At 41.0% G+C, this 22111-nt stretch overlaps 1 protein-coding gene across 1 annotated transcript; it reads left to right on the top strand.

The window, feature by feature from the left end:
- Positions 1 to 1642: 1642 nt before the first annotated feature.
- On the top strand, positions 1643 to 20444 carry tdrd12 (tudor domain containing 12). Its single transcript, XM_070907908.1, has 36 exons — positions 1643 to 1666; positions 2703 to 2867; positions 3000 to 3136; positions 3438 to 3557; positions 5317 to 5372; positions 5542 to 5627; positions 5870 to 6035; positions 6718 to 6782; positions 6867 to 6982; positions 7084 to 7149; positions 7250 to 7301; positions 7619 to 7728; positions 7871 to 7939; positions 8436 to 8510; positions 8854 to 8914; positions 9522 to 9629; positions 10457 to 10642; positions 10912 to 11065; positions 11239 to 11366; positions 11740 to 11931; positions 12341 to 12469; positions 12828 to 12945; positions 13092 to 13231; positions 13327 to 13556; positions 14100 to 14181; positions 14563 to 14744; positions 15390 to 15597; positions 15735 to 15827; positions 16093 to 16259; positions 16346 to 16657; positions 17132 to 17196; positions 17661 to 17742; positions 17927 to 18040; positions 19659 to 19812; positions 20043 to 20103; positions 20245 to 20444. Exons 1-36 carry the CDS (start codon positions 1643 to 1645, stop codon positions 20316 to 20318), a joined length of 4347 nt encoding a protein of 1448 aa, XP_070764009.1. The 3' UTR covers positions 20319 to 20444.
- The last annotated feature ends 1667 nt before the right edge of the window (positions 20445 to 22111 follow it).

Below are 22111 nucleotides of genomic sequence, written 5' to 3'. Positions count from 1 at the left end.
GATTAACTCTAGTGTGTTTTGTGTCAACATGCAGGACATTTAGCTCTCAGATGTGGGTAACTTACCTCTGGATGATGTGAATTGTCCTCCTGGTCACCGGTCGGCAGCCTGTAAACACAGTCGGCACGCTGCCCTTCTTCAGTTTCTTAAGACCCTTCACAGATGTGACTTTACAATCCTCCGTAAAATGTCTGCCGCACACTTTTGTACTTTCGTTGATCTGTTGAGAGACGGGGTCTTGTCACTTCTGAACAGCCTGGTCTAGTTTACTTTACAGTGAAGATGGAGATGAAGAGTAAGTTATGTTGGCTAGCTGTTCTGCTAACGTGATTACCTGAAAATAAGGGTCGACATACTCCTCCAACATCTGTATTGTGTCGGTCCATGCCTGGCGGGTGAGTGGATCACTCGGGAAACGATGGAAAGATAAATCTCGATCGCTTTCCCTCCTCTGACAAGATTCACAGCCTGGTACACAACAGTATGCCATGTAACAGAAACAGACCTGATGCTGCTAGTCCGAACTACTACTACTACTTCTACTTCTACTTCTACTTCTTCTTCTTCTTCACTACTTCTACTTCTTCTTCTTCTTCTTCTTCTTCTTCTTCTTCTTCTTCTTCTTACCATCATAAAAGTTGCATACCGCCATCTACTGTACCGCAGTGGCTAAAAATATAGCATTAAATCATCTGAATGCATTTTACAAGTAAATACTTGTGGAATGTAACTAAGATTTACTCGATTACTGTACTTAAGTACAAAATTGAGGTACTTGTACTTTGCTTGACTATTTGCAGTTCATGCTATTTATACTTCTACTTCACTGCAATTCAGAGGGAGGTATTGTATTTTTTATTCAACTACATAACTTTAGCTTAGTTTAGTTAGCCTACTTTACGAATCTGATTTTTGCACACAAAACATATGAATATCTTATAAAATATGACGTTTAGTTAAGAATTAAACGACCCAAAAGTGTGGACAAGTAGAGCTGAAATAATTAGTTGATTGACAGAAAATTCATTGGCATTTATTGTGAAAGTATTTCTTTTACTTTTGTCTGAGTACATGATTACACAAGGGATTTAACTTTTGTGTGAGTGAAATTTCTTTAAAGTAAAGTAAAGAGCAACAGATTAAAAAAAACAAACTTTTAAGGGACAAAAGAGTAACAGAACCGCCCTCTCACCTCGGAGGTAACTGGTGTAACCATAGTGACCTCTAACGGTACAGTCAGAGTGAACTACTCCGCCCTTTTTGTCTCTTACGCCGATTCACCGACCGTTCCCGTTCAGGAGCTCGGAAACAGGTACGTTCAACAGGTTAAATTTGATGGAAAGCATACGGAAGAAATACAAAACAGTGCATAACTGTACACCTGTCAAATACCGCTTCATGTAGGCACACTTAAAGTTTCAGTTTTCTGTGAACTAGTGTAACACCGGTGAGCTAAAGCTAATGTTAGCTAGCGTTAGCTGACAGGCGCCGTTTCGGTTCTAAACAACGATTGCGAACTAACTTTAGCTAACTTTAAATCGGTATTTTTCACGAATTTCAGCAAAATCAGTTAACTTGTTGTGTTTTCTTGCAGTGTGTGTTATTTTTAAGACTTTGGTGTGGATTGACAAACTCTTGCACAATGCTGAAAATATCTATTTTGAAGGTAAGTGAGCTTTTCAGTAACTAATCACAGCCACATATCACATTAACGGTTGATCCGTTAATTAACGCGACATTTATGTGAATGCTGCCAGTCAGCGGAGTGATGCAGTTAAGAAAAACGTTAGAAGGGTTCATGTGTTTGCTGTTATGTTGTTGATTTTAAAACTGTTACACTATAAAAACTTTATTATGAAGTTGCAATTTTGGTTGTGTAATTTCCTTAAAAACATGTTTCAAAAAATTGCTGCCTTACATAGAGATAAAGCAAAAACAAACAATGAAAATGAGAATTAACAAGTCATGAAGTTACCTGAAAAATCCCCATTAAATATGTCCTGTAAACCCTATCAAACCAATCAGGTGTCTGGATTAGGCAGCTGTGACTTTTAATGTGACTGTAGTCTGTGGTGGAAGAAAAAAAAAATAAAATAAAGAAAGTATTAGCATCAAAATATACCAAAAGTACTCATTTAACAGAATAGCCCATTTTAGAAGAATCCATATTATATTGCAGCTAGTAAATGTGGGGCAAGTTTAATTTGTTAATATATATTCTATATACTTTTGTTACCCTGGGGATCAATAAAATCTTAGGGATATAATAATATCATAATTTATTTGTTGATTACATTTTGTATTGTTAATCTGAATCTTGAAAGTAATTAGTAACTTAAGTTATCAAATAAATGTAAAAGGATAATAATTGCCTCTGAATTGTAGTGGAGTGGAAGTATAGATAAGTAGAAAACAGAAATACTCAAAGTACAAGTACCTCAAAATTGTTCCTAAGTACGGTGCTTGAGTAAATGTGCTTAATTACTCTCAACCACTGACTGTTGTGTTTTTTTTTCTTTACATGAATAAACCAAGCTTCGCTGTTCTTATTAAGAGCAAAACCTCCTTTAATCTAGTGTCAGTGTTTCGAATGAACAAAACTAGGACCATAGGGCTGGGAATCATGTGAGCAGGGAGTGAATATCTGTAAAATTGTACCAAGTTCTGGTGCCTCTTTGAAATATTTCTTCTGGCATTTGCAGGTTGAGAACCCATCCTGCCTCTGGGGTCGGGTTGTTCGGGGTCCTGGTGGAGACACAGAGACCACAGAACAGTATGACAATCTGCTGGCTCAGATGAACCTTTTCTACCATGACGTCACTCAGGACCTGCGCAAGCTGAAGCCCACATTGTTAGAGGAGGGACAGGTAATGCAACACCTGCAAGTCTATCTTCACCCATATTTTTACACACCTGATCCAGGTAGGGGAGGCCTTGTTGTGACACCTTAATTGTACTGGAGGTGGATTGGATGTGTGTGTTACTGTATTTCCTCTCAGGTGTGTGTGGTGTACTGGTCAGTGATGAAGTCGTGGTGTCGGGCTGTGGTGGAGTCTATCATTATGGACTCAGTGTCCTGTCAGGCTCGATGCCTCCTGGTTGACCATGGAGAACGACTCATTGTCCCCTCAGACCAGTAAGACCAGAACAGTACCAGTCCTCTTCATCACTGGACCACTGCCATTTTACTAAATTAGTCCAAATACAAGACTAGTTTGGTTAGAAGGCATTTGAGCAAATATTTTGATAACTTATTGGTCTCGAGCAGTATTTATCAAAAAAAGTACATTTTTGTTGGGGCATGAAGTTAAGACACTGTCATTTTAGGAGGCAATAAAACCAAGATCATGTCAAAGAGTTTGTAGACCTGAGAGATATGTCTGTGTGTGTGTGTCTGTGATTGTGCATCTGTGCTGCTCTTGTCTTGGTGTGACAAGGATCCGAGTCGCTGTGCAGAACTTCCTCCAGCTGCCTTTCTGGGTGAGGAGGTTCCACCTGGCAGGAATCAAACCAACAACCCTGCATGTCTCTGTCCATGAGGAGAAGGCAGAGCTCATGTAAGACAAGCGCACTGCTTACCACTGAACTGTTGATGGATCTGTGAAGTGCAATACACACTATTTAGGGTACCTACAGCTGTGGCCAAAAGTTTTGAGAATGACACAAGTATTGGTTTTCACAAAGTTTGCTGCTTCAGTTTTTTTAGATATTTTTGTCAGGTGTTACTATGGTATACTGAAGTATAATTACAAGCATTTCAACCCAAGTGTCAAAGGCTTTTATTGACAATTACATTGAGTTTATGTAAAGAGTCAATATTTGCAGTGTTCACCCTTCTTTTTCAAGACCTCTGCAATTCGCCTTGGCATGCTGTCAATCAACTTCTGGGCCACATCCTGACTGATGGCAGCCCATTCTTGCATAATCAATGCTTGGAGTTTGTCAGAATTTGTGGGTTTTTGTTTGTCCACCCGCCTCTTGAGGATTGACCACAAGTTCTCAATGGGATTAAGGTCTGGGGAGTTTCCTGGCCATGGACCCAAAATTTCGATGTTTTGTTCCCCGAGCCACTTAGTTATCACTTTTGCCTTATGGCAAGGTGCTCCATCATGCTGGAAAAGGCATTGATCGTCAAACTGTTCTTGGATGGTTGGGAGAAGTTGCTCTCGGAGGATGTTTTGGTACCAGTCTTTATTCATGGCGGTGTTCTTAGGCATTGTGAGTGAGCCCACTCCCTTGGCTGAGAAGCAACCCCACACATGAATGGTCTCAGGATGCTTTACTGTTGGCATGACACAGGACTGATGGTAGCGCTCACCTTTTCTTCTCTGGACAAGCTTTTTTCCGGATGCCCCAAACAATCGGAAAGGGGATTCATCAGAGAAAATGACTTTACCCCAGTCCTCAGCAGTCCAATCCCTGTACCTTTTGCAGAATATCAGTCTGTCCCTGATGTTTTTCCTGGAGAGAAGTGGCTTCTTTGCTGCCCTTCTTGACACCAGGCCATCCTCCAAAAGTCTTTGCCTCACTGTGCCATTCCTGTGCAAGCTCTGCACTGGTGGTGCCCCGATCCTGCAGCTGAATCAACTTTAGGAGACGGTCCTGGCGCTTGCTGGACTTTCTTGGGCGCCCTGAAGCCTTCTTCACAACAATTGAACCTCTCTCCTTGAAGTTCTTGATGATCCGATAAATGGTTGATTTAGGTGCAATCTTACTAGCAGCAATATCCTTGCCTGTGAAGCCCTTTTTGTGCAAAGCAATGATGACTGCACGTGTTTCCTTGCAGGTAACCATGGTTAACAGAGGAAGAACAATGATTTCAAGCATCACCCTCCTTTTAAAGCTTCCAGTCTGTTATTCTAAGTCAATCAGCATGACAGAGTGATCTCCAGCCTCGTCCTCGTCAACACTCTCAGCTGATCCTATTGTGGCAGGGCTGAAATGCAGTGGAAATGTTTTTTGTGGGATTAAGTTCATTTTCATGGCAAAGAGGGACTTTTCAATTAATTGCTATTCATCTGATCACTCTTCATAACATTCTGGAGTATATGCAAATTGCCATCATAAAAACTGAGGCAGCAGACTTTGTGAAAATTAATATTTGTGTAATTCTCAAAACTTTTGGCCACGGCTATACAGTCTTTTAGAAATGTAAAATCTTAAGTAGTTTAGAAGCTCTGAAGCACGCACACTTGACTGCTTTTCAGATCTTTTTCTCCTTAACCCACTTAATCTCTGTGTTGTGAAGTTTACAGATATTTGTATTGTGAAATGAAATTCACTTTCATCTTGATGTTTTATTCTTTTCCTCTGCAGTCCGTTCACTCAGTGGGACAGCTCTGCTACACTCTACCTGCATAACCTGCTGCAAGGTGACCGACATGACAGAAAGATGAACAACAACTGTGGTGTTTTTTTCCTGTAGATTTTACATCTTAGAAGCAACATTTGATGTGCCCTAAACTGTTGTGTGGTGAGATTATGTTAAAACCTATTTGCAATCTTGAGGAGTAACTTTGAAAGTTTGCTTCCTTCCGCCAGCGTCGACCCGGACAGAGTCCGTGTTGCTTGAATCCGAGTCAGCCTCCACCTCTGTTGAGCTTTACCTGACTGTAGGGAACATCAAGGTGAAGTTTGACTCCTTTCCATTAATTCATACATAGTAAATGATGCTATAAATGAGCATTTTTATAATGTAACATTGTTGACAACATCCAGTTTTCATCTACCTGTTTTTTGTGTTTGTTTGACAGTTGTTGTATGTTGTATTGACTGTTTTCACTTACATTTCCTTGTGCAATTTGTTATCAGAACTTTTTATTTTTTACACATAGACAAACGAATCACCAAGATTTTGATGATTTTTCAGATCTGTGTGAATGACGATCTGGTGGCCAAGAAGTTTGCGTATTACATCAGAGAGTCAGCTGATGGCAGTGGGCTGGACGAGGTGGACCAATTTCCGATCATGTTGTCCTCCAGCATCTTTCACCAGACTGTCTCAAACAAGCTGACACAAACCCAACCACCTCCTGGTAAACACACAGATGTGACTTCATGTTCAGGGTAGTCACTTATTTCACAGTCTGTCTCACCGGATGTAGGCTGCTGGGATAAGGCTGGCGACTATTTCATAAATACAAACAAGCTAGAGTGTTTTCTCCCCTATCCCAGAATGACTATGGGTTATGCAAGACTACATATTTCAAGACGTACATGGACAGCGTGGCAGACAGCGGTAGTTCACATTACACTGCGTGTCTGCATATGACACATCCACATGTGCAGTCAGGTCATGAATTGCGGTCATACATTTTGGGCTACACGCAGACCTATTCTCATAATTGTGTTTTTAGTTTTGCTCATTGTGTACTAAATATTTAACTTGTGTTATGTGTGTGAATCCTCTACAACCACTTTGGAGTGTCAGCTGTCTCATTTTGTCACAGATTGGAGCTGATATATTTTCCTGTTTTAAGTGTCAAAGTGACTCTTTTCCTATCTGAATATATCAATTTGAAATATTGCTGTTAAAATCTTGGATTTTGGTCTTTTGGACTTCCTCCACACAGCAGATGTGGTCCACTTGGATTCATGTCACTTATCTGTCAGTTATATTTAATGGAGTCTCAACTGATGCTTGATTTCAGCTATTTCTTCATTTGGCTATGCTTTACATCAGCATTCACACTGACTCTAAACTGATTTAAACCTCAGTGATGTCACAAACTCTGGCTGCAGCCGGAGCAGGTGATTGGGTGATGGCTTCCTGTACACCTCAGGTAAGCAGCTGTGCTCACTGTGTTACTGTCAGCTCTGCAGTAAATATCTACACATCCTCACCTCTGACCTCTCTGCTGCTCTAGGGCCAACAACATGAGCTGAAGACCTCTGAGGAAGGCAGCTGGTCAAAGGTCACAGGAGCACAACTGTCTCCTAGCTGCCAATCAAAGAATGGTTCAGACACTGCTGCTGCAGAAAGGTGAGCGCACATTTGGTTCAGTACAAGTAAGATGAGTTATGTCGTAGTATATGTAGTTAATTAACGTTAATCTAAGTTAACTGACCTTCGCTCATGTTCAGTGACTCATTAGAGGACACAGACTCGTCTCTGGCTGCAGCTCTGACCAAAAACCTCAGTCTGTTCAGGTGAGAGTTTACCTCACTGTGATTGGCTGTAACCAACAGCACGTTTCGTGTCACGTTCATGACCGGTTGATACTTACCAAACACTTCCTGTACCCCACAGGTTCCTGAAGTTTATGAATCCTGGCAGCAGCTACCAGCAGGCGCCTCCCAGTGTGAGTACATATACAACACATGAGTGTTTCTCAAGAAAAACGGCAGAGCTTTTAAGAATTGAAGCTCTGGTACAGTTTTCAGCACATCTTTTAACACCATTTGTGGACATACTCACAAGGCTATAGGTCATATCCACAGGAGTCTAAACTCCTGGAGGCCTGTTGTGTTTCTTCCTCTTTTTCTGCCCACTGTAGTGGATTGCATACAAGCGCGGTAGTGGGGTTTCATACTGTATCTCACCTGTACAAATCGGTCACTAATTCCTGAACAATGAGTCTAGAACCAAAAGCTTTGTTTTTTGTTTTTTTTTTTCCAGGTCAGTCAGCATGAAGAGCTAAAAGACTGTCAACCCAAAGAAACGACTCCAGCCTTCAGCAGCTGCGAAGGACAGGAAGTGTACGCTGCCAGCACACCTTCAGCAATTCAGTTAATTGACTAAAGCCCCATTAGGATGGGAGTAGAATTATAGGGGGAGGTGGGAGGTGGAAAGCGACTGGTTGATGCTCTCTTGCTTAAAATGTCAATATTAGTTAATTGAGCCGATTTGGCTTGTTTTGTATTTTATTAGTGGAAAAAGTGGAGCTGAAGGTCTTCCTGAGAGCAGTCAGGTTGAATATCTGGCAGATGAAGAAACAAGGTACAGTAAAATGTTCTGCACTTGTAGTGTTGAAGCCTTTCCCAACATTTGTCAGCATGACTACGCTACAGTGTGAATATCAGGTGTAAACTATTCTGGGGACTCCTGAGAGACCTGAGAGGAACTGCCCACTGGGGAGCTCCCCTGAGAACTACATACCTTCAAGAGCTTTTTTTTCTGTTTGCATTTGCACTGCCAATAGGAACACTGAAGTGACGGAAACCGACCGGCAGTTGGTATATATAATCAATGCCACTCAAGGTTCCTCTTGTGCTGGAAGAATACCTACTCTGAAGTAGGAGCTAAAAAGGTCCCTCAAAACACGTTCTAAGAGTCGTTCCCAGTTCTTGCATTACAAACACAACAAAATCGGGAGAGGTCCACCAACAGAACTATGAAAAAGTTCCTACTGTCTGCATACCAGACACATTAAGATACCAGGTGGAAAGTTCATTTTGTGTATCTCAGCTGATCGTCTCTACTCTTTATTTTTCAGCAGGTGGAAGAGATCAGTAGAGTCAGGACCAGCAGAGAAGACGTGGAGGAGTAAAGAGGACTGGGCCTGTTCACGGTGAGCTGCAGCTCAGAGAAAAAGATTCACATAGAAACAAATATGTTGAGTGATGAGTCAATGTTGCATCAACAAAGACAAAACAGGACAGTTGGTGTTGGTTTCCTGTAGAGTGCACTAACTGATAATGGCAATGAGCATCTGGTGGCTTGTTAAATTACTGCAAATCTTAGCCTGAAAGTTGATAGTCGTAATTGAAAAATTAGTATGATTACATGTAAGTAAAGAAAAATGGTTGAATAGTAATAGTAGCAAATTTGCTTGCAAAATAGTAGTATCTCAGGATGGTATTTAAATGATGATATCCAAGGTTTTTGAATTCTGACTGTTGTGTCTAATGCAGCCTTTTGGAGTGGTTGAACCCGGAGCCTCTCAACCCCAATCCAGACGCTGCAGACGACACGGTAGGTTTTCTCAGTTCACTCTAAACTTTACAATCAATGTTTTGTATTGCAGAAGCTGCTGCTCAGACTTGTGGTCTGCAGGTTGTTGGTGGCTGTTGTGGTGGCAACCCAAGAACCCCAAAACAGCTTGACTGAATCTATCAAGCTGAAGAAGGAGACCGTTTTTTATCTGTCATGCTGGCTGCCTGTAGAAAGCATTCATTGGGTGCATTTGCTCTGCAAAATACCACGTCTGCTTTTTTCCCTGAAGGTTCATGTCTTTTTCCTTAAAGGTGCATCAATGTTTGTGGAGGTGATGTTTACTTCAGCTGAGGTGACCCACCTCCACTATAAAACACTGTTGGAAACTCAAAACATTGACCTAAACCCTAGTTGATATATTGGTAATGTAAGGCAAAATTAAAGAAAAAAGACACCTTTGATTCAAGTGCGGCAGTTGCTTTGCTTCACCGGTGCTGCAAAATCTGCTGCTGATGTAACATCAGCAACCCCAGTATCCTGTGATGCCAGGATGCTGCGCAGCAGGTGTACATTGGTCTTTATGATACTAATACCATAATTACTGTTTCATTTGTCTTTGTTTCTCATGCCTCCTCACTGCTCTCAGGTTGTTCCCAGCGATCCCAGGAGGAGTGGGATTCTGCTGCACTCTGCCTTCCCAGTGGATTCCTGCACCAGCCTGGATGATGCCCCAATCACTGATGTTCTCCGCTGGGTAAACAAGAAAGTGCTCTGAGTTTTGTTTGAGGTTATTTAGACTTGAAAATGAGAAAAATCTAAAGTAAAACATGAAACAAGGTGTCACATTAAATTCACTTAGTGACCTTCACTTACAGGTTTAATTGGAAATTACTTTTATTTTATATTTATGTAGTTTTACTGTTAATAGAAGGGCTCCAGTTTCAATTTAAAAATGTTTTTCCTATGTCTGGAAAATTATGAAGAAATACAAAAGATGAAAAACTTAATGTTACTTTGTTCTGAAAAAGACTGTGCAAATAAAGTTTGTTGTTGTTACTATAGTGATTATTCTTTTACATCTGGATTGGGTTGCGCTACTTATTTGTAAATCCATTACTAAGTTAATGTGTAAAGTCCTAACTGACTAAGATCTTTGTAACTAGCTAGAAAGAAAACTTTAGTTTTATAGCACATTTCAAAATCGAAGTTACAAAGTGCTTTAGAGGGAGAAGAAACTATAAGCTAGTTTCAAACTACTACTCGAGAGCATTCCTACTCAAAGTGACTTTCATAAAGACAATGGAGTACAATGGAGATGCTGTGGATGCACGTTTGGATGTGCATCAGTCTGCATGTGGTGTGACCTGCTGTCTGGAAAAAGCCAAAACGAAGCTAGATAGCTAGATAACATAGTAGCGTTATTGGCTAACGTTAGCTTAAGCAAGATAATCAACCAAATACTCACCCAGAGTGACAGACAGCTATGGTAACGTTTTCCTCTGCTTTCTCCAAAAAGTACATAAACCAAGCTACATGCTTAAACTTCACCTGAGTTTCACAAGGCGACCGGTCTGTTTCCAGATGTTGCGGAGAAAGCAGTACAGCACTCTGTCTCCAGCTGACCGTTACAGCTGGCCAGCTGTGGCTCGAGGATGCAGCACTGTCATTGTCTCCCACAACGCTGACCAGCCACTCAGCTACCTTGCCCCGCTCCTCACTCACATCCTGCTCAACTCCATCTTCTCCACCCTCACCTCCAGCGCAGGGGTGAGTACATCAACACCAAGCAGGAGGCTATTTATTATATCGGATGAAAGTGGCTTATTTAATTCCAAGGCTACCTTATGCTTAACCTTATCTTATATTAAACATCATTACATTAAAATTCTGAAATACTCTATTTACATTTTGTGAAAACAGAACCACACATTTCTTTATACAGCAAAATCATTTGATAGACTGTACTGTCAGTCATTTAGTTATTGTAAGGCTTGTTTTTAGAGGAATGTTTGGATGTGTACTTTCTGTGTGTCCAGCCCATAGCGGTGCTGCTGTGTCCAGGCTGGGAGAAGGTCCAGGCGGTGTATGACCAGCTGGAGGAGCTCAAGGTCGGCCCAACCCTCCACCCTGTCATCGTGCTGCTGGGTGTCGGCAAAGACGAGGCCAAGGCTGTTAGGATCCCCAAAAACTGTAAGTAAAGCATCATTTCAGTCATCTCAGTCTGCTAGTGGTCAGCTAATGACTCCACATTTGTGAGGTTATTATAAAAAAATCTCCAAATGCATTTATTTGTGTATGAATGGGATTGTCCCAACCAAGGTTGTCATATAATTTCCTAAATATTCTTTTTAAATTTTTACCAGGCCTGCTGTTAGTGACCACTCCTTATAGTTTGGTCCGTCTGCTGTCCTGCCACTGCTTCCTGTTCCTGCGTCTGTACCACCTTGTGCTGGACGAGGCCGACCAGCTCTTTTCTCTTGCTCCAGACCAGGTCTGCTCCTCCTTCTCACTCAACAGCTTCAGAGCTACAGTAGCTGCTAACAGGCCGTCTGGAACTAATGTGATGTTGTCAGCAAGATACTTTCCATTGAGAAGACTCTCTGAGTCTCTGTTGGAAGTTCTGAGCAGCAAATGGAAACTGTCTGCTCAGTCTTTGGACAAGCCTAAATAATACACACATCAGTCTACAGAGGGGTTTCAACAGACAAAAGTTTTATTTTCTAGTTTGGCCCGCTCTCTGATTTGAAATTAATGTTTATTCTCTACAACTGACAATATCCACAGGTGACAGTTGTCATTTCAGAAAAATACAAAGCCTGCTTGATGATGATGAATGTAAATAAATATGAATGTTCTTCCGTTAGATGGTGACCATCTTACAGCATTTCCACAAGGTGACCTCCAGCGAGGAGATGGCTTCCTGTCCTCATCAGCTCGTTGCTGTGGCAAAAAGATGGACTAGTCACATGGAGGGTTTGTTAGCCAATCACATGCCATACCCCTGTATTGTCATGACTGTCCCTGAAGAAGCTGCTCTCTATGGTAACGTTCAGCAGGTCAGTCTCAATGAATCATCGATAATTTCAACTTTATGTTGTGGCCATGGTACACTTTGCTGAAATATGCTGAAATATCTGTTGTAGTCAACAACATTTAAGATGTGTACATGATACAAAAAGTGCAATTGAATAACTTTGTCCCTTTGATTATTAATACTGATAAAACTGTCTAATTTTGATCATATAATATGATAAAATAATCAAGATTAGCATTTTGATCCAAGCCTAAACCAAAATGTCTAGATAACTGCAGATTTTTTTATGTCTACATGGTCTACACCGATGTAGAACTACGTACATATAAAATATGCAATGAAGCCGCTATCATAAGTTGTAGTATAGACTAATGATCAGCTCTATGTTCTGATGAGATTTTGAGTTTATAGAAATGTTTGTCTTCCTACAGATCATCCTCATGACTCTAGAGAGCAGTAAGATCTCAGTACTGTTGGGTGCGTTGGATTTCAACCCCGTTGTTGGCCAAAAGACTCTGATCGTAGCCAATTCTGCTCAGGAGGTTGAAGATGTGTTCAAGGTGAACAACGGCACCAGTTATACTGTACATTCCAGTGCTTTGAATCTTTCATTTAGGACCAATATCAGCCAAACAGATTAGTAAACCTAAAAGTTGTGTGAGTTGGTCTTTTCTGCAAATTGGTATACTTAAGAATACCAATAGTGTAACAGAGTTTAATGCAGCAACAAGAGAGGATACGTTTTGTTTTCAATGATAGTCCCTTATTAGCGAGTGGGAAAACTCTTAAAAATCATTACCACGCTCCATCCACATACATAATCTACAGATAGGGTGCACTGATGACATCTGACAGTGGAAAGAGAAACCAAAGGGGAGTTGTCCTTAAAGTTTACCAGTGTCTTTTATTTATCTTTAGGCTGTGAGCAACAAATCAGTATTCTGCCTTAAGACCCACGAGGGGTTAACACACCAGTTTGACTTCGTCATCCAGCAGTGGAGGAAAGACATCGGCCCTGGCACTCATGTTATTCTGGGTAAGCTGAATATATTTCTGGAAACTGCTAACATGGAGAACATTATCAACAGTAAATACATTTAGCAATTCACTGAATTTCCTTCCTGAACATTAATAGTGCTGCTGACATTTTCATTTTTGTTGTGTTTGACCTTTGACCTGTAGTGACCACCAACGAGTGTTTGAAGTGTCTGGGAATCAGAGATGCAACTTGTGTCGTCCACTATGGCTTCCCCACTTCTCCCAAAGTATTCGGCAGCCGACTCTTCTGCATGGCTGAGAACTTCAGAAACCTTTCTGAACGAGTAAGAACAAACTGTATAAATCATCAGTGCATTACACATCCACGTTTGCAGCTAAGAGGTGCCTGGGATGAAATTTCTCTGATTTCTTTTCCAAGAGTTCCTCCAAGGATCAAACGGGGAGCTGCCCTCATCTCACCAGGTCGGTGCTGCTGTTCTCTGAGAGGAACGCCTGTCATGTAGTTGGGATTCTGCATTACCTGGTGCGAACCAACGCCCCACTGCCCCCTGAGCTGCTGTCCTTTGCCCACGGTGTCCATGTGGCCCGGAAGGACCAGAAGACCAACAGACCTCTCTGCAGCTACCTGAAGAGCCTTGGAGTTTGCAGGTCTAATATTTCTGTTGACCCTTATTTAGCTGTATGGGCTTCTCAGTATTATCAACACACGGACAACAATCAGTCAGTTAATCGATTAATTGACAAAAACTATGAATTAATCCAGTCTTTAGTTAGAGATGCCAACTGTTTGCAGCTTTTCAAATGTCAGGAAGAGACATCATATTAAGGACATTTTGGGTTTTGATAAATCTGACATAGGCATTTTTTATTATTTTCTGACAGTTAGAGGCTAAACAATTAATTAATTAATTGAAAAAAAAAGAGAGAATGTAATATATATACACCTTGGACACTACACAGTTTTCAGGTTTTGACCCTAAACAAACTTTATATCTGTTAACACTCCCTTACCTTAGCTTTTCAGTGTCACAAGTTGCTTTAGACCTTTGGAATAAAAACGTGCTTTTTTTTTCACTGGGCCAGGTGTGAATCAGTTAAGGGAAAAAACCCTCTGGTTCATTACAGATTTTAAAAAGTTTTTAAACGAGAAAATAAGCCACATAATGTGATTCTGTGTGTTTTCATTTGCAGAAACAGCAGTGTGTGTCCCGACCGTCACAGACTAATTTCCCACCTCGACCAGTCTGTTCTTCCTGCCTCTGGAGTCATAGAAGTGAGGGCCTAGTCATATCTTTGTCTCTACTTTTGTCCATCAGGCACTTCTGCCCAGAGAACACTGCTTTACAGAACAACTTAATTAACATCGACATCGTCAAACAAATCAAGGACACAAGAATGAATTAGTGATTACGCATGTTACACAAGTTTAAATCAAATTCTTAGTAATAATTAGATTAGATTAGATTTCAAATATCACTGTATATTACTCGCCTTACACAGTCCCTGGCCTTCATCTTTATTAATTAATCACATAACTTCTTTTTTTTTCCTACAAAATATTTAATTAAGCAACCATAGTATCGTCTGTTGCTACACCAAAATCCATGAATACAATGCTGTAAATTTGGACCTGTGTTGTGTCCGATGCTCCCAGGTTGTGCCTCTCTACATTAAGACTGCATCAGTGTTCTACGGTCGTATTGTCAGAAAGGAAGACGGAGGTTTCATGAGCATGGCGTCTGAGATGACTTCTTACTTTGCTGACAAGAAACCTGGAGCCAAGGAGGTGCAAGAGGGAGGTTTATACGCCGTGCAGGAGGACGAGGTCTTCCACAGGTCTGACCTGAAATCTAAATACATACTTTGGGGGTGATCACACTGGAGGAGATGTTCAGGCTTGAAACACCCACTTCGGTCACAACACTTGAAGCCCAAATGCTGTTTGATTTTATCATGATATTCTCTGTTGGTGAAGCAGAGCAGGCAAGTAACCAGAGTCTTAGTTAGTTAGTGTCTTTGCTAAATGGGGCTGCTGGTTAGTTAGCAGCCTGCCAGTTGATTCAGGTCGGTTTCTATAATTTTATTACCAGCCGGGACAGCACATGGTATTGTTTTCACCTTGTGTGTGTTTGTATGTCTGTCTTTGGACAGATTTTGTCAACGTGATTGCGTCACATCCGTGCAAGATGCAGTCATGAAATTTTACGAAGATGGGTGTGGTCCGAGCAAAGGTGCTGGAAGTAGGGAGATAGGAAGTAGGGAAGGGGTCATTGGCCCCACAACTTTATGCCCCTGGCCAACATCTTCAGACACGAATCACTGTATCCCAGTTTGTTAGTATGTAGGTGTGGCCCGACCCATGACTACTGAGCAGTCTGAACATTTTTTACTGGTTTATAAACTGAAGCTCAGTACAAACCTGCCTGGATTAGAGCACCACAGATAAATGTATGTGATGTGACTGTGTGCTCCTTGCGGCAGGGTGAAGATCCTGTCTGTCCCAGAAAGAGGTGACCGGCTGTTTTTCAGCGTCTTTGTTCGGTTTATTGATGTGGGAAAGGAGGTGGAGGTCAAATCCCATCAGATCCTCCAGCTCCCGGAGCAGTTTCACTCTCTGCCCGGCCAGGCCGTGGAGATCATTGTCTGCCGGGTCAAACCAGTCGACGCAGAGACCGACTGGCACCCCAAGGTTTCCTGCTCACCTCCTCACTTTGCTCTCAAATAATTTTTTTATCAGACTTTATGCACTTGAGCAGAGAGATCAGTCCGGTGTTAAACAAGCAGTCGTGTGGTTGTCATGTGATTGAACATTTTTTTGGCTCTCAGGTCACCAGAGCGATCAGCCAGAAGATCCGAGGTCTGCAGCACCGAGCCAGAGCAGTTTTCAGCCTGGGAAACACAGTTTTTGTGGATCCCATGGTAGGTTTTTACCTGTCAATCATCTCCTTGTTTAGTCAGTGGGTTACTGACGGACAAATAAAGTATCTGAAGTATCTGAATTAATCACAAGGTTTATGTACTGTAGACTGTCTACTTTTTACAGTGTAAGATTTCTCCAAAAGTCCAAAGTAGATCAAATGATTTTGTCAGAAAATGTCAGTCTGTAAAGAAGTCTAATGTGAACTCTGGACTGTTTTTGGGTGCAGTTGGCACCAGTGAACTTGTTCCTGTTTTGTTTTTCGAGGTCCGTGTGACCCAGGTGCCTGGTATGAAAACTGTGATCAATGAATACAACGTACAGTCAGAGATCCTGAACACTGGGATGGGAGTCCACAACCTGGAGCATCTGGACTTGCTGAGGGCGCTCTGCCAGGAGACCAGCAGCGGCAAGGAGGCGAGTCACATTTCTAGGTAAGAAAAACACTCAACTGTCCCGAAGTATCCGGAATATAACAGCCACCTTCAATATGATGAATCAAGCAGCACTTTGTTTGTAGGTCGGGGGATGGGCCAGCACCTCTGGAGGTCAGGATCAAAGCTGAGGAGGAAGTTCTGGCTGAAGTCTTCAGAGCAGCCAAGGCCGGCAGGCTCGCTCACCCTCCTCACCTCGAACCATGTGAGCCACTTAGTCCAGTATCTTCAATGATACAGTCCCTGATACCAGCACCACCAGTACCACAAGCACCACCAGCAGCTGAACCCCACCTGGTTCCAGTGTGTGATCAGAAATCCCTGTTGGCTAGCCAGGCAGCTATTGGACAAAGAAACACCCACACTGCTGATCTGAAGTCAGCTGAGCAGATGATGAGGTTGGTGCTCGGATAGATTACCCTCATACTCCAAATATTACTTTAATCAGGCTTCAAAGATTTAGGACATTAGAACATACGTCATGGAAAAGAGAATTACATCACAAACATATTCCATCAAACATGTAACCTGCATCTGTCTTCATTTCATATATATATGTTTTAAGATAACAGTACGAAATTGAGCCATCTTCTGTTTTCAGTGCCATTGTTACAAAGTAGTTGTGTGTTTTCAATGTAGTCAGAAATGTTTATCCATACATATGTAAAAAAAAAAAAAATTAGGATCCAGCAGCTTTATTTATTCAGAAAGTCTCATTTAGACCTGAGAACAATTTATACTTAAACAACACAAGAGAGTTCAGTCACAGAAACACACTCACACAAATTTAAACAGTCACAACAGAAAAAGAACGTCTCAGTTTTTTTTCTAAATGGGGAACTGAACAGAAGCTTTATGATTTTGATCCACAGGAACAGAGATGGAGGAGAACTTCACACGACCAGCCAGACTGCTTGTCTCAACCCCTGTGAAAATGGTAAAAATAAAATATAATCATACCCTAATAGAGTCAAACTTCAGTAAGATTTGTAGATAGACATCGAGAAGCATCATGCTGATCATGTCTATTATTAAATATGAGGACCTGCATAATTACTCATACGTCACACTTTTTAAATTATTGTGACACTGTCAGGGAACTTTAAGCTGTAGATTAAATTTGGGATTTTGATATTTGTTGCTAAAACTGGATCAATCTCCAGATGCTGATAAAATAGTATTTATTATTAAATTTAGTAAATAACAGCCATTGTAAGAGTAAGTCAGAGTGAAAACAAGACTTTGTAGCTGCTTTCACATTTAAGAAAATTACTTGCAAAAACAGAATTTTGTTTCCTGAATCTGAAACAAACATTGTGGCTAATAATTGTGATCTCTCTCCGCTGCCAACACAGTAAATCATGTAATAAAAAAGTGGATATACTCTGTGTGTGTGTTCAGGTGTGCCTGCAGGTGACACTCAAAGCAACAGCCAGCAGGTTATCAGCACCAATGAGACTGACTGCGATGACTCCGCAAAAAGGTACAAGATGGCTTATGAAAGGAGAAAACTCCTACTACAACTTCACACTTAAAAAGTTCATTCTTTAAAGTATACTGTTTATACATTGTGAAGTTAAATTTAAACCAACATTTTAATTTGAAGTGGAGATTCATTTTAAAACTAAACTGTAAGTGTATTTGTTTCCCCTCTGGTTGTTTTTCAGTTTCCACCCTCGGGTCTGCTGGTACCAGAGATCCGACTCTGTGATTGTAACTGTGAAGCTGACGAACCCGGAGAGTCAGCGCTGTCATTTCTACTCTGACAGAGTCGTTTACAGGTCTGTCGGGAGCAGACCACCAATGATCGCTCACTTACTTCACATCACATCCAACATTCAGTGGAGCTTTTTATCCAGAGCACTTTACACAGGTGGGAGTGGGTACATGTTTAGCATGACCAGCCTTTGTGTGAATTCATCACACACAAACATGAGTTTACTCCATGGCCAATGAAAATTGGCAGGTGTCCTATCAAAGTAACAAATCAAACATAGTTCAGGTTTACAAGTTTTCAAGTTTAATAATTAGATATAAATGTATGTAATGATATAAATGAAGCCCAAAGTCCATTACTCTTCTCTGTTGGGACACTAAAGTTATTCTGTAATCTGTTGTTTCTGAATAATAGAGCTGTTTCACAGCTAAAGATTTGATCAATGCATCTGTGACATCATGGCACAAAATGTTAGCACAGACAGAATTAATTTACTTAGATTACTTTGAGTTCATTCAGAAAAACGGTTTTCACTTCCTGCTGTTGTTCTGCTGCAGTGACACCACAGATTACAGTATCGACAGTTTTCTGTGATTACAGTTTTGAACAGTTTGTTGGCATAAGCTTTTCAATTACTTAAGCCTATAATAAAATGTTTTTAAAATCAATATTTAGTGTCACATGATTATTATAAAACAGTTGGTTGTCATCATGCCATCTTGGTCAAGAGACCTCAACACCTTACCTGCTTTGTTTAGAGGCTTATTTGTGACAGATTGGTGCCATTAAAGTCTTGACTCCATAGTCAACACCGTCTGTCTGCAAACTAAGACTACCAGCTGACACATTGGTGCATCATGTCGTTTTGTCTCAATTGAGCGATTTATCTTAACCACAAACAAATGTTAAATGTCTTTTAGTATATTTTTGCCTGTTAACAAACCCCAGGTTCCCTGGTAGTGGCTCAGTTGACCAATCCAACCAAGAGGCCTGTTGGCATGTGGGAAGCCAGTGAGGGATCACATCCTTATTGCTGCTGCTGTTGCAGTGGCTGCAGGAAGGGAGGTGGGATCTGGGGGGAGATAGGGGAGTTAGAGATATAATTAGGACATGAGGAACTTAATCTGTAATGTCCAGTTCTCTATCATCATGAAAATATAAGAACAATAACTGTTACCTGTCAGTGTGCATGTTTGTAAATTTAAAATGAAATATGTAAACTGCTTCAAACAAATCAGAGGCACCAACAAATTAAAATTCAGAGAAAGTCAGACCTGAAATGAAGCTCTGTTGAATTAGACTTTTAAAAGCTACCAAGTCCATAAAAATAACATCTTAAGAATACTGTCAGGCATATGTGCTGAAAAGTCTGGTTGATGAAGTCATTTGTCGATTGGTGTAAAACAAATTTCAAAACTAATTATTTATGATGCATAAATACCAAACCTTTACTGGCTCCAACTTCTCAATGTGAGAAAATTGACTGTCTTTGGATTGGATTTTGGACTGTTGGTGGGACAAAACAAGATGTTTGACGACATCACCTCGGGCCCTGGGAAGCACTGATCAGGGAGGAGAGATGACAGACTGAGGTGTGCCTGAGGGAACGGTAGTGTTGTACTTACTGATGTTTCCTCAGTATGTGATCAGGTTGACGCTCTCTTTCTGTTGGTTGTGTTCAGTGGCAGAGTGAACGGTCGGACCTACAGAGCCGACCTGGAGCTTCACGCCAACATCGCTGCTGACCGCTGCTGCTGGGAAATGAAGTCCAATGAGCCAGTCCTCAAACTGGTCAAACAGCAGCAGGGATGCTGGGAAAGACTCCTCAGGAGCAAGGTACTGGAGTTCACAGCAGGAATTAACTTGAATCCTCAAGTCAACTGTAGGAAAATAATCTATTTCTTAGCTAGTAAATAATGAGAAGGTTATTGAATAAATACATTTTTGACCATTTTCGTTGTGGTGTATTTTAGATGCTTTTCAGAATTAACAGATTTGATTTTGAGCTGCACCAGAAACAAACAAAAATGCCACGATGAATTCAACAAGATTATTTCTTTTCACAGAATATTTTTGTGAGTTATGACATGGAGCAGATTGAAGAAGAGGAAGACAGAACCCCAAATGGTAAGAACCTCTGTCACATAAACACATGAGAAAGCCTACATTTGACTGTAACTTGTGATACTGGAAAATAATGTGAGGTATAATCTTTGATACTGGCTGTTATTGAACTGATGTCTGTACTTTTGGTGGTTTGGTCTTCAGGTCTGTGGTTTGTGGAGGACACAGGAGAGGATAACTGGTATGTGAACTCAGAGAGCGGCAGCGAGAGTGACTGAAGATTAAGGACAAACGCCAAGAAACGAAAAACACCTCATCTCGTCTTTCTCTGACACTCCTGTCATCTATTATTATCTTAAGATCACAAGAATGCTATCATCTGTTGTATTGGTGCTGTGACTTTAACCTCCTTAATATTAAAGCTCGTACTAGTAGGAATCTGGGAATGTTTATCTGTTAGGATCTGGGAATAGAAACTTCTCCAGTGGATTTAGGGAACTTTTCAGGAGTTTGAGATTTAAACTTTTACGTAGAAATTGTCTGACTCCAACAAGTTTGATTCACATGTGCTTTTTTTTTTCCTCAAGCATGATGCAATGTTACCATCACAGTTTGACGTTATAGAAGAGTTCAGCCAAAACTTGTCAGCATCTGCTCACCTTCATGTCCGTGAAAAGAGAATAATATCCATAAGTCAGGGTCATTTTCAGTGAATCTTCAGTGAATTTCACCAGCGTGCAGAGGGCCATGATGCATATATGGTGAAACATCACGTTTTCTCCATTGTAAGGGCACCCATTAGTGAACTGCATCACGTTTTCTCTACCATAGGGGCATCTTTTCTGTCACTTTAGGAAGCCTAGCAAGAAGCTCTGCTGTGCTGCTTCTGGGTATCTTTGTTTCCTATATCAGACTGTGGGTCTGTTGCTGACTTGCACCTGTTTGTCAATTTGACCGAAAGACACTGAAACATAGCGTGTGCAGTAATGTATGGAAATATTACATTTATTTTTTCACATCAGTATCGCCTGTCAATTTTCAGTTCTAGTACATTTAATTTATATCACCCAAAATCAAATTTGTCTCAAAGGATTTTAAAATCATCAAAAAAACATACCACACCCTCTGTTTTTGGATAAGGAAAAACTCATGAGAAACAGTTCATTTTAAATTGTCTTTTTTTATGTAGAAAATTTACAGTTTTTCTCATTTTTCTTAGACTTTACGGCCCAGAGAATATAGGTGAACTTTTTTCAACATTTTGGGATTTGCGCCTATTCACCTACCAGCACCTTTAGAACTGACACACACACACACACTAACACACAAGTGATAATAGGGAGTTTTAAAGGAGCTGGTAGGTGGATTTCGTGTTGGACAGAACACACACAGGCTAGGTGTGTCCCCCTGTTTTCAATCTTTATGCTAAGCTAGGCTAGCCAGGTTCATATTTGTTGTACAGACATGAAAATGGTATTGATCTTCTCATCTAAGGCAAGAAAACAAGCCACTTTACCACAACACTCAGCACGGACAGCTGAGCCTACAGACTTACAAGGGTTATCGATGTGCCATCGACTCGCATGATGGTGAGACTGATGACAGTTTTTTTATTAACTCTTTCACTTGACAAGAGGTTTTGGCAGCTAAAACTGATGCAAAAACAGAAGATTAATAAATCAATACTGCAATGGTCCTTTTAAGATTGGACAGAAATAAACAGTTCAAGTGCTTCAAGACACCAAATGCTCACCGGTGTAACATCCATCCTGGTGTAACTCATTCAGTCAGTGCTCTGTGGCTTTGTCGAGCTTTAACTAGTCTCTCATAGCCAGAATAATCTCCACACTTCGGAGAAAGGTCTGGCTCAACCCATAATCATTCTGGGATAGGGGGGAAAAACGCTCTACCTTGTTTGTATTTCTTTAAACCAATCACAATCGTCTTGGGTGGTGCTAAGTCCATGACGCAGCGACGGTGCCCTTGCAAAGCGAATGCCGACTGAAATAGTCGGCCAATGGCCGACAGGATGTAGGCTGTTGGGATAAGCTTTAACCAATATTAACGTTGA

The sequence above is a fragment of the Enoplosus armatus genome, chromosome 6 (assembly GCF_043641665.1).
Source record: "Enoplosus armatus isolate fEnoArm2 chromosome 6, fEnoArm2.hap1, whole genome shotgun sequence".
In the NCBI taxonomy this organism is placed as follows: Eukaryota; Metazoa; Chordata; class Actinopteri; order Centrarchiformes; family Enoplosidae; genus Enoplosus; species Enoplosus armatus.
This window is presented reverse-complemented; position numbering and strand designations above follow the sequence as displayed.

What these genes read in the sequence shown, in the direction of transcription:
- tdrd12 (XM_070907908.1), top strand. Translation starts at nt 1,643, where the DNA reads ATGCTGAAAATATCTATTTTGAAG. An exon ending in CCTGCATAACCTGCTGCAAG is followed by an intron (nt 5,373 to 5,541) that starts GTGACCGACATG and finishes TCCTTCCGCCAG; the next exon opens with CGTCGACCCGGACAGAGTCC. An exon ending in TCACTGATGTTCTCCGCTGG is followed by an intron (nt 9,630 to 10,456) that starts GTAAACAAGAAA and finishes GTCTGTTTCCAG; the next exon opens with ATGTTGCGGAGAAAGCAGTA.